This window comes from Xenopus laevis, chromosome 1L (genome assembly GCF_017654675.1).
Source record: "Xenopus laevis strain J_2021 chromosome 1L, Xenopus_laevis_v10.1, whole genome shotgun sequence".
Taxonomy (NCBI): domain Eukaryota; kingdom Metazoa; phylum Chordata; class Amphibia; order Anura; family Pipidae; genus Xenopus; species Xenopus laevis.
In genome coordinates, this window is record NC_054371.1 from 27418943 (window position 1) to 27431569 (window position 12627).

Below are 12627 nucleotides of genomic sequence, written 5' to 3' on the forward strand. Positions count from 1 at the left end.
GTTAGAGCACAACAAAAAATGAACACAGAGACAAATGAAACTTTTAAATAGCAAAGACTTTATTAAGAAATAACTTACAGAAAGTCCACTTCCTGTCCTCTTCAGAAACGGCGAAAAGGCGACCATCCACACTGCAGTGATCGATTTTTCCTCCCTGGCCATTCACTGACATCTTCCTACCGGCATCCAGCAGCAGCAGTGTCTGTCACAGGCTCTTCTCTCCTTCACCGTAGATCGGCTTCCCTCCTCCGCTCTCCTCACCTCCCTCCTGCTCTCCTACTCTCAGAGAGAGACATGCGGCGCCTGGTTACATTCCAGTTATAGGCAGAACAGAAAGCCGCAGGTTACTTAAAGGCGTCCAGCAGCAGCATTGTCAGAGGCTCTCCTTTACCGTGCATCAGCTTCCCTCCTCCGTGACATGGGCAAGTTTTATAACTCGGGTAGACTCTTCAGCAAAGGCCTTTCATACGCAGGAATATTCCAAATGTGAGCAAGCAGCCCACGAGAGCAGTGAGCGATCCTTGTCTGTGCCCTCCACTCCCACGTGGGAACTGGCCTGGGATTAACCCTATCGCTGCTAACTGATCAGGATCCCTCAGCAGGCGCCACTTCTGATGGTTCTTCAGACGTCTTTTGTAAGAGGGAGGTGAGGAGAGCGGAGGAGGGAAGCCGATCTACGGTGAAGGAGAGAAGAGCCTGTGACAGACACTGCTGCTGCTGGATGCCGGTAGGAAGATGTCAGTGAATGGCCAGGGAGGTTAAATCGATCGCTGCAGTGTGGATGGTCGCCTTTTCTGAAGAGGACAGGAAGTGGACTTTCTGTAAGTTATTTCTTAATAAAGTCTTTGCTATTTAAAAGTTTCATTTGTCTTGGTGTTAATTTTTTGTTGTGGTCTAACGAATTTTTAAACATTTTTTTTTTATGTTACTGGTCCTTTAACATCAGACGCCTCTATACTAATTTAACTATCCCCCATGATAATGTGGGCTCCAGGGTCATAGTCTCACTTGACAACGAGAAGGCTTTTGATTCTGTTGAATGGGCCTATCTTTGGTAAACCCTTAAAAAATTTGGTTTTAGGGAAAATTTTTTAATTTGGCTTCGAGCTATATATAGTAACCCCATGGCTAGAATCATGTCGAATCTTGATATCTCATCCCCCATATCCCTAGCTAGGGGAACCCGTCAGGGTTGTCCTCTTTCCCCTGGTCTTTTTGCACTGGCTATGGAGCCCCTGGCGTGCTTGTTCCGGTCCTGCCCAGAGGTTCAGGGACTTGAGTTCGGCCAGCTCCGGGAGAAGATCTCCCTCTTTGCTGATGACACCCTCCTCTATCTACACGACCCTGGTCCCTCCCTTAGAGCAGCTCTTCAGTTAATAAATTCTCACACCCTCTACTCGGGCCTCAAGATCAACTGGACTAAATCCACCATTCTCCTTCTTGACCCGGCGGCAATAGATGTGCTTGACCCTGACCTCCCCTTACAACAAGTTACTATACTGAAATATCTGGGTATCTACATCCATCCGCAAATTGAGAGATTTAAAGAATTGAATATAGACCCTCTTATGATTTCCCTTCAAAAAGCAGTAGATAGATGGCTTAGGCTTCCACTTTTCATAATTGGTAGGATTAACCTTTTTAAGATGAAGTTCCTCCCTAAGTTCCTTTATTTGTTTCGACAAACACCCATCTGGTTACCCCCTGTTTTTTTTAAACAATTGCGCTCCTTGCTTATCAAGCTTTATTGGTCTCCCGGGCCGGTGAGGGTCAAATATGTAGCACTGACTTCCCCCCTCACTGAAGGTGGGCTTGCAGCCCCTGACATGCTGGGTTATTTTTTAGCCTCCCAATTACTACCTTTGAAAAGGTGGCTTGAGTCTCTCCCTGAGGACCCGGTCACTCTCCTGGAGGCCCAAGTAGTTGGTTCCCTGGAAGGGCTTAGGAACTTGATTAACAGGGATAAGCTTCCTATGGTTCACTGTACATCTATGATGAGAAATGTGGTTAGGGCCTGGAAGCAGGTACATCTTGGGTGTCCCACCTCTGCTGCAGCTCTCTCCCCCTTCACTCCATTATGGTTCAATATGAATCTTGGTCAACTGCTCACTATTCCTGACCCTGCTCTTTGGGCACGATTTAATGTTAAATATGTCAATGATATTTATGCAGACAATGTTTTGCTCACATTTGATCAACTGAAGGATAAATTTAATCTCCCCAACAGAATGTTTTTTCGTTTTTTGCAATTGCAATTTATGCAGCCAGGGGTTGCCCGGCTAAGTTTAATACCACCTGGTCGCTGTGGATTTTACACAATGACTCCTATTCCAATAGACATAGAGACTCACCTACCCCACATATTGATTGGCTTTCATCGGATATTTGATAACTTGCATGCTTGCCCTGTCTATTTGGGTTGAATGCTCCTCAGGGATTATACTACATGCCTCGGGTCCTTTGGAGTCCTTATCTCTCAGAGCCTAAATGCAATTATAACTGCGTGTCGGTGATTATGTGTGCCATCTTGATATGTGTTGGAATCAGTCTCCCTCCCTCACCTTTTCTCACCTCCTCTTACCTCTCCTCTCTCTTTTTCTTTTCTATTTTTTCATACTACCCTTTCTCCTTGCTCTCTGTCTTATTCTCCCCCGGGTGCTAACGTGCATCCTCTCTGTTTCTCCAGGGGTTTAATTGAAAAATCTTCCAATACGTTGTCAACTGTATTCTCTTGTTCATTGTACTGAGTATGCCACCATGTATGGCTTTGTGTTGGATTAATAAATAAATCTTTTAAAAAAAAAAAAACTGGGGAGCTGCTGAATAAAAAGCTAAATAACTCAAAAACCACAAATAATAAAAAATGAAAACCAATTACAAATTGTCTCAGAATATCACTCTCTACATCATACTAAAAGGCAACTCCAAGGTGAACTCCCCCTTTAATCGTTTGTGTATATGGATGCAGTGTGAGTTGATGGTTGGCTCCACATACACAAATGATTTAACCATTTTTTTCCCCTCATGTTTTTAGTGGAGTTACGTGACCCAAACTTTTAAGAAGCAGCGGTGGAAATTGTAGCCAAGAAAGAGAAATAAGTGCTGTCTGCACAAAACGTTTAATGTTAGGGAATGTATCAGGGCTGTATGTATTAGTCTTCCAATAGATCAGAGCGGCAGCACGAGACTATTTCACATTGGCACAAACAAGCAGCCCTTAAATTGTCACCGCCAGAGCTTGTGATTCATCTTCCAAGAGCCCATTTCTCCTTTACAACTTCTCTTTGATTTTGTCCTCGCTCATAAAAGAAGCAGCAGCAGCAGCACTACTTACAGGACACTGATAGTTACTGTTATTTAGCTTGAATAAAGCCTTTAGTCTGACAAGCTCAGAACTCCACAAAGTCTCGCCGGTGACTATTGATGTGAAGACACGCCGCACATTTGGCCCAAGCTGGACACCATCACCTGACTAGAATGCAATCCAATAGGTGTCATTTCTTTATGAAGCATCTGGCCAGTCATTTCTAACTCTATCAACCATCGTTGTAAATGACACTGAAGCAGAGACATTAGTTTATACGAGACCTTAGAGGCACCACGATAAAAACGGAGGGTTTATCTTGAGTATGTTCTCTAAAATAAACGGCAACATGGGAACTTCAACAGTGCATCATATATATATATATATTTTTTATTATATATAATATACACACAGGTATGGACCGTCATCTAGAATGCTCTGAACCTGGGCTTTTCTGGATAAGGGGTGTTTCTGTAATTTACATCTTTAGAGCTATGAAAGGGTTTGTTATACATTGTTTCTTATATATAGGATCCATTATCCAGTAGCCCATTATCCAATAAGCTCCCATGTACTCTATTTTATCCAAATTTTAACAATGATTTCCGTTTTCTCTGTAATAATAAAACATCCCTAACATATAGAGGAATTAATCCTTATTGGAAGCAAAACCTGCCTATTGGGTTTACTGAATGTTAAGGATCAGGGCACACAGGCAGATTTGGGGAAATTCGTCCGGCGACAAATCTCCTCTTCTTCGGGGCCACTAATCTCCCCAAACTACTTCCCCGCCGGCTAGAATGTTAATGACCGGAGGGATGGCACTCTGAACGATTTGTTTTCCGAAGTCGCCCAAGGTAACTTCAGGGCGACTTCAGAAAACGAATCGCTCCAAGTGCCATCCCGCCTGTGAGTTACATTTTAGCCGGCGGGGAGGCAGTTCAGGGAGATTAGTGGCCCCGAAGAAGAGGAGATTTGTCGCCGGACGATTAATTTCCCCGAATCTGCCTGTGTGCCCTGACCCTTAACATTCAGTAAACCCAATGTTTTGCTTCCAATAAGGATTAATTCCTCTATATGTTAGGGATATTTTATTATTACAGAGAAAATGGAAATCAATGTTAAAATTTGGATAAAATAGAGTACATGGAAGCTTTTTGGATAATGGGTTTCTGGATAATGGATCCTATATATAACAAACAAGGGAAAGTTGTGCTCACCACTAATTTTAAAAACCATTGAGCAGGGGGGCAGCAGCAGTGGCCAGCTCCATGTTTATCCAAATAATCCAGATTTTTAAACTTGATTTCCTTTTTCTCTATAATAATAAAACAGTACCTATACAGTGTGTGTGTGTGTGTGTGTGTGTGTGTGTATATATAGATAGATATATATATATATCGTGTATATATATCTAAGACCTGTGAGTGCGATCTCCATTTCCAGCTTTATATTAAAACTTCAACTAGGACTGCACCCAGGCATAATTGATGACATTTTCGTGAGTGCCGGTTTTTCCCTTCACTATAAATATATATATATATATATATATATATATATATAATTTTTTGCAGTAATAATAAAACCCAGGGCATTATTATTATTATTATACTTTATTGTAGACTGCCAACCTATTCTGCAGCTCTTTACAGATTATACATCAGCCCTTGCCCCATTGGAGTTTACAATCTAAGATCAATATGACACTCACACAAACTAGGGTCAATTTTTAACAGGCCCCATTTAAGCCAATTACAGTAGGTTATATATAATGTGTCTGATAGGTCCAGCTGCTCTTCCTGGCAACTTTATTGGCCATTGGTAAGTGACATTTTTTTTTTTAAAATACACGTGGACATTCCGTGATCAGCAATTTATATTTCTAGGTACAAATGTTACAGGACAACCCTTTTGAAGTTAAAAATAACGAAGTGGTATAAAGGTGATAACTTTATTGGCTTACTAAGATAGTTCCTTTATCAAGCTGAAATCAGCTTGGAAAAAAAAAAAAAAATGTTCAGAAAGCCTGCGATGATTATCGCCAGTTAGCCAATTAATATATTACCTTTATACCACTTTATTTCAAAAGGGTTGCCCTGTAACATTTTTACTGGCTAACCCGGTACAACAACTTTACCAGCAATTACTCTGTACAAAGAAACAAACTGTAAATGACCGTCTGAAATCCCATTTTGCTTTGCAGGAAACCGACATTGACAACATTCACGAGCTGGTTGTGGGAGCAACGGAGAATATCAAAGAAGGGAATGAAGATATACGAGAGGTAGGTGTCACTGTCCTTTACATCCAAACTCAACTGCAACATATTGCTGAATGCACAAAGAAGATATGAATGAAGAAATGTTCCTATTCGCAGGTCTCGTGGCCTAATTATGATCCTTGAGTAGCCTGCCCTGCTTAAATTGCTTTCTGGGAATCCTATTCATGAGTGGCTTTCACTGAATGACCTACTCTGTGTATATAGAGCATGAATGCAGCTCTTACAAGGCAATAAATATGTATGCGGCTCGTTCTAAACAAAGAGTTGTGCAGGAGGCAGGCGAAAGCGGCGAAACATAAATAGCTTTTCAGTAATGGAGCCAATATTGTTAAATAAGCTTGTATCTCATTTCTGTATTCCTCTGCGGAGATGAACGTAATTGCTCCTGTAATGTTCTGTATATAGAAAGAATGTGGCCAACACATCTCACTGCTGTAAGTACAGATAGTGATTCCAGGTGTCCCATTGTGATACTGTATGTACTGCACTACTCCTTCTCATGTACTCACCCACACAATATTATACCTTGTCACTGAGATATTCATCGACAATTGCAACTTTTCTGTAATTATCATTTCTCCTTGTTTCTGCTCTATGTTATCCTGGTAGGCCCAACCAAACTGGCCTTTCTAATCATTGTCCTTGTCCACCCTTGTGACTTTAGCCAACTTTACTCTAACTCCCAGCTCCACTTCTTTCTTGCCTCTGGTGTCTCACCTCTCCTTCGGGTTCCAAATACCTTGTCTCATATAGTCATGATTGTGCCCCATCATCTATTGTAACTCCTTAATTTACCCCTGAAAATCAAGATATGACAATGCTCTAAACAGAGCCAGACGTGGATACAGACAATCACTATACTCATTCAACATTATTGCTCCATCCATGGCGTGACTGTCCTTTCATATTCTTCCTTCATATTCTTCTATCACACCAGTATTTTCTAGTGTTGCACCAATGTACTGTATCCATATTTTCATCCAGCTTAATTGTCTTCATTTTTTTTTTTGCAATATATCTCTTTATTCGTTTTCAAGTTTTACAAACAACAGGAGCAATATGCTCAAAAATACCAACAGAAAAGGAAAAGAGAAAAAAAAAGGGGGGGTATGAGCTACTTACAGATCTTTTAACATTTAGTACCGACCAGAGACCATTTTTCCCAGGAAATGTAAAATTTCCTAATCTTATTGTTAGCTAGTGCCGCTATTTTCTCATATTGGTAGTGTAACTCCACATTATTGAGTCTGAAGGAATATCGGTACCTTTCCAGTTCCTGGCAATTGTCTTCATTTTTGATCCCAACAGTGGGTGCAATGGAGCCTTGCTAATAAGACCTTATAGTGTTGCAGGAATAGAAACAGTTGAAGCATAGTCATAAGTAGCCAGATTGTGTTTTCATTGAGTCTGTTTTAGGGCAGAGACACACAGTCCGATTCACGCAGCGACAAATCTCCTCTTCTTCGGGGCAACTAATCTCCCCAAACTGGCTTTGATTTCCTTCCCGCCTCACAAGGAAACTTCGGGCGACTTCGGAAAACGAAGCACTCAGAGTGTCATCCCACCAGCGATTTACATTCTAACCGGTGGGAAGGCAGTTTGGGGAGATTGGTAGCTCAGAAAAAGAGATTTGTCGCTGGGCAACTAATCCCCCCGAACCTGCCACATTTAGAGGTAAAAAGAGTTGGAGAGCAACACAAGCATGACATATATTCCTTGGTGTTGCGAAATATGGGCTGTGATTGGCTTTTTTGTAACCCCTATGTGGACTGACAGCCTACATGGCAGTACATCTGGCTTTTATACAACCAAAACTTGCCTACACCCAGGAATTCAAAAATAAGCACCTGCTTTGAGACCACTGGGAGCAACATCCAAGGGGTTGGTGAGAAACATCTTGCTCATGAGCCACTGGTTGGGGATCATCATACTAAAATAAGAAACTTTCTAAATACATTCAATTAAATATTCTGCATTGTTTCTGAAATAATCAAGTTTATATTTACTATCCCTCTCTCAGCATTTGTTTCTCTTCATTCTGTCTTCATGCAGCAGTTGGGTGTCAGATGAATGATCCAATATATCTTATAGGGGGGCTTCCTTTTCTAGCAGATGTGTTAGAGCTCACTCAAATAACTGATTCCAGTACAATCAACAAGATAACTGCCTTTTGCACAAATCCTGCATGTAGAGAGACATGATGTCTGGTGAGTTTAATAGAGTGAGCTCTAATACATCTTCTAGGCAAAAGGACCCCCCCCCCCCTATAAGATATATTGGATCTAACTGTCAATGAATATCTGACACCCAACTGCTGCATGAAGACAGAATGAAGAGAAACAGATGCTGAGAGAGGAATAGTGAAGATAAACTTGATTATTTCAGAAAATCAGCCAGATATCAGTTGGGCAGGTTTGAAAATAGCATCAGACAAGAAGCTCATCTGCTCTTTGATGTGGCCCTAGTCCAAAAGGTCTCCGTTGCTCCAATGTATGATCCAATCACTGGCTCAGCATGTGGCTAAATCAGGCTGATGTGGTTGTGTATGGCTACCTTTAGAATGCTCCGAGTATCTCTCCTCTGCTTCCAAGACAACAATAGAACCACACCACTAGTTGTCATTCAGAAATACAGACAGACAGATAGATGTCCATGCAATATGAAAGTCTAGTGTCAATGCCGCAGCAGAATGGAGGCTCCCAATCATGTATAAAATGAAATACCCACAGAAGAAAGGTTTCATGTGAACAATTATCCATCCCCTCAGGCTCCACTGAACGTTTAAGGGAAATGAATGAAAGCTCGTCCGCTTATCAAGGTGTTATTATAGAATGAGCTGAAAGTCATTTCAGAAACCATATATAATAATGATTTTCCTGCAAGTGCTAATGGATTACAAACCAGTATAATAGGAGTAACAGACAGTTATGTGCTGTGATATTCAGGTTATAATGACTAGTCCAGCCTTGCCTTTAAGCTTTATTGGCCGGGTCATTAAATGCTGGAAGTAATGTTAATCTACAGCCGCTGGCGCTACCCCATGGCTCTTCCCAAATGAACATTTTTGGTTCATGTTAAGAAATGATAAAGTGGTTTGATAGATGAGCAGCCAGTGAGCCTGACAGCTGTCTTTAGCAAAGGTGGGGAAATATAACTTCTATACCTGCAATCTCTATGTGATTAAAAAAAAATCATCCATCTCTGTCGTGTGCTAATAGCTGTATTGGAGAGCCTCTGTCTGCTGCCGCCTGAGAACAGTTCCACATTTCTAACTGATCTGTTTTCATACAAAAGAACTTCTTCTTATGGATTGTCCCATTACTCATTTGATAGCCTGAAGTTGCTTCACACCAGCGCAATAATAACTTGGACCCTAGCAACCAGATCGCTCAAATTGCAAACTCAAGAGCCGCTGAAAAAAATCGAAATAACTCAAAAACCACAAATAATAAAAAATTAAAACCTATTGGAAATGGTCTCAGAATATCTCTCTATATCATACTAAGGGTAGAACTCCACGGTGCGTCTCCAGCTGTCTGATGAAAACGCAGAGTGCAGCGTTTTCATCCGACAGTCGGATAAATGTAGTTCTTACCTGCGATTTCTCCTTCACTTCCTGTATCTTCAGGACATCCGACACGTCGCATGAGTTTCATCGCATGGCGACGTGTCGTCTCGAGCCGCACCGCGGAGTTCTACCCTCAAAGTTAACTCAAAGGTGCACAATAGTGATGTGCGGGCTGAGCCGAGGCCCGCGGGTGGGTTTCGGGCCGACCACTGGATAAAATGCGCGGGTCGAGCTCTTCTCCTGCTCTCCTCGCCCACGACCCAGTACTGCCGGCTTCCGGCGCCATAATTCATAGACTTCCGCCTGCACCGCCCCTTTTGTGATGTCACTGTGGGGGGGGGCGGGCGCAGGTCTATAAATAAAGGGGACTAGCGGGCCCGGGTCGGGAGTGGGTGGGTTAGGGTCGGGTGCGGGTGCGGGTCAAGAAATTCTCGACCCACACATCAATAGTGCACAACCCCTCTAAGGATAAGGAAAGATAGAATTCTTGTTGTTTACATCAGACCCTGGTGATCCTCTTCTCCAAAAATGCAACAGCCCCGGGTATTTTTTTTTTTAAAATGAAATAAACAACTAGAAGCACTGGGTGGTACCTAACAACCTGGCACCCCCTAGTGATTCGGTCTTTCCTAGTCCTTGTGAAGTCTGGTGCATCACTTTGATCCCTTATAATTTTCCTTGCTGCTGCCAAATAACTCATATCCCTATTCCTTTAAAGAAACTTTGGTGTTTGCCACCATTCTGCCTGCCAATGATATCCTGGCGGTGGCCTCTAATAATCTGCTAACCGCTGCTCCTCTTGTGTTTTGCAGGCAATCAAAAATAACGCCGGCTTCCGTGTTTTGGATCCTTTTCTTCTTAGTAATGTGCTCGTTCTCACTTCTGTTCCTGGACTGGTACGATAGCTAATTAGTTCCTAATAAATTCTATTCCTCTAATAATGAACCAGGCTTCAATATCAAACTCCAAATAAATGTGCCGCCTTCCCTGTTTTTTCCTCTGTACTGTATATATGAATAAGTATCTGATGTACATTAATAAATATCTCCATTAAAGGTCGGCCCCCCAAAGAGTGTCTTTATTATAGGAAATAGCTTCACTCCAGCTGCTGAGCGGGACAAATCCACATTAGTCTGGTAACCAAAGCCAACCAATCAAATCTCTGCTTTCATTGTTTCTTCTGCAGCTGAACAGAGCTAACCCTGGCTGGTTGTTTTCGGTAACTGCCAAGGGGTTGGAAAATGATCCCAAGTATCTGTTGTAGGAAATTGGTAGTAACAACTAACACAAGGGTTTCTCTTTCTCAAAGCCTCTTCTCATGGGCATTTAATGGACAAAATTGTCACAGTCCCTTTGTTGCGTCAGTTCTTCACTATAAACCACAAAGGGGCAGAATTAAATAAATGTTAATCCCATGTAAGAGAGTAAGTCTACCATTTTGTTTCGTCAAGGAAGGTCTTATATGATAATTTATAAAAAAAAAAAAAAAAAAACATCTATGGAATGTTGTGAGGAGCAGATGATTTTCAACTGTTCTAGTTAATGTTCTTGAGCAGTAATGGTGAGGGATCTGTGCTACTTGACTTGGTTCTGGAACTGAAAATACAGTGTCCTGCTAGTGTCGGCTATATCTCACTCCCACCCACAGCAAGTCAAATACTGAGTCACTTACCCTTTAGCACTGGCCAAGCCTGAGACTTTGAGCCGGGCTATGGAGAGAGATTATAGCACTGATATTACCTTTACCTACAGGCACATTGAGCATGAAACTACCTCCAGATGACTCACACTATATAAACTGCCTTAAAAACCCATAGTTTATCATGTTTTTTAATCATTTATTTCCATCTTGAAACAGATTCCCTCTTAATTCATGTAAACCAGGTTCTTCTATTTCCTATAGACAGAGGAGCCCAAACATGGCATACCTTGTAGATACTTATAGGTGGTCTTCCACCTCTATTTACCACTATTTTTCCTTTAACACCAGTCCTGCCAATTTAACAGTGGGTAGTTAAGACCAAGGTTACTTTAGTATACTTTACCAACCGCATGATCTCTTTGGGCCAACATAATTCATCCCCTATGCAATGTATTCCTGGAGCACTCTCCAGTAGGGTCTTTGTTCTCCTTCTGCTGGGCTCTTTACTATCTCCAGAGACCACCTTCAGGCTCCCCTATGGTGCTGGTTGCTACTTATAGTGGTATCGTTGGGGTTTGCATCCTCCTATCTGGAGCTGCCTGATAAAGGGTCATATCGGGATATATGTACCTTCAACCATAAAGCCACCCCTTCTTGTCACTCATCACCTTGAAGTTGAGTTGGAAAATGAATCCATATAGGGTGATACCATTCACACACTTCTGCTACTGCTGCTATTTTGCTTTTACACCAGACTTATTTCATGATGAAAAATTAATTTACAAAGGAAATGAAACATCCCGACACCGCGTTTCATAGTTTTTCACTTTTTATTAAGTAATAAAGAAAGAAAAAAAAAACATCTTCATGTCCACTGTGGGGAAAAAAAAATCACATTCAACCAGCATGATCAAAATAATGCAAACTATAGCATAATGTCCCCTAAACACACGATATTCTCAGACTAGAGTCCATCTGACGTGGTAAAAAGTGATGCTTGCGGAATCGTCGTTGGTGGAGCAGCGATTTCAAGCAGTTCTAATTGGATGACGTGGTCGCACAACAACATTAACTACAATGCCTTACTACGGTGCAGTGACATCCTAACCAGGCCTACGCGGTCAACTACTTCTTTGCGTGTTTGTATTTTTGAATGTTTCATGGAAATGCTGAACTATATTACAGGAGAAAGATTCTTCCAACTCTTTTCTGCCTTGATAACACCAATAACAGTCTGTCAACTTCTGTGTTCCCTCCTTCATTACCGTACAGAAGTGTATCATCCTCTCGTCTCAGTGGATCATGTAGGGCCCAGACTAAACAATGGAATATTTAGATTACATTATAAATGACCAATAAAAGCCTTACAATATTCACGGGTCTTTATCACTCACGTTATGGCTCAGATTTTCATGTTTTGTATATTCATAGGAAATAATGGATTCAGCCTTATATTCATGGGCAATCCTGAATGGATTCAGCCATAGCAGTTCTTTATCATTCTTAAAGGGATCCTGTCATCGGAAAACATGTTTTGTTCAAAACGCATCAGTTCATAGTGCTACGCCAGCAGAATTCTGCACTGAAATCCATTTCTCAAAAGAGCAAACATGTCAGATTTCAATTTTGAAATCTGACATGGGGCTAGACATTTTGTCAATTTCCCAGCTGCCCCAGGTCATGTGACTTGTGCCTGCACTTTAGGAGAGAAATGCTTTCTGGCAGGCTGCTGTTTTTCCTTCTCAATGTAACTGAATGTGTCTCAGTGAGACATGGGTTTTTACTATTGAGTGTTGTTCTTAGCTCTACCAGGCAGCTGTTATCATGTGTTA

The 12627-nt window shown here is 41.6% G+C and overlaps 1 protein-coding gene across 2 annotated transcripts in view; it reads left to right on the forward strand.

The window, feature by feature from the left end:
- The window catches only part of stx18.L (syntaxin 18 L homeolog), a 153597-nt gene that overhangs the window by 120432 nt on the left and 20538 nt on the right, over positions 1-12627 (forward strand). Inside the window, exons 10-11 of one of the 2 annotated variants that reach the window (XM_018250399.2) lie at positions 5508-5588; positions 9966-10208. In XM_018250399.2, coding sequence (XP_018105888.1) covers positions 5508-5588; positions 9966-10058 — 174 coding nt within the window. In that variant the 3' untranslated portion in view covers positions 10059-10208. Of the gene's footprint in view, positions 1-5507; positions 5589-9965; positions 10209-12627 lie in introns of those variants that run through there. The other variant, NM_001096210.1, reaches the window with a different exon arrangement.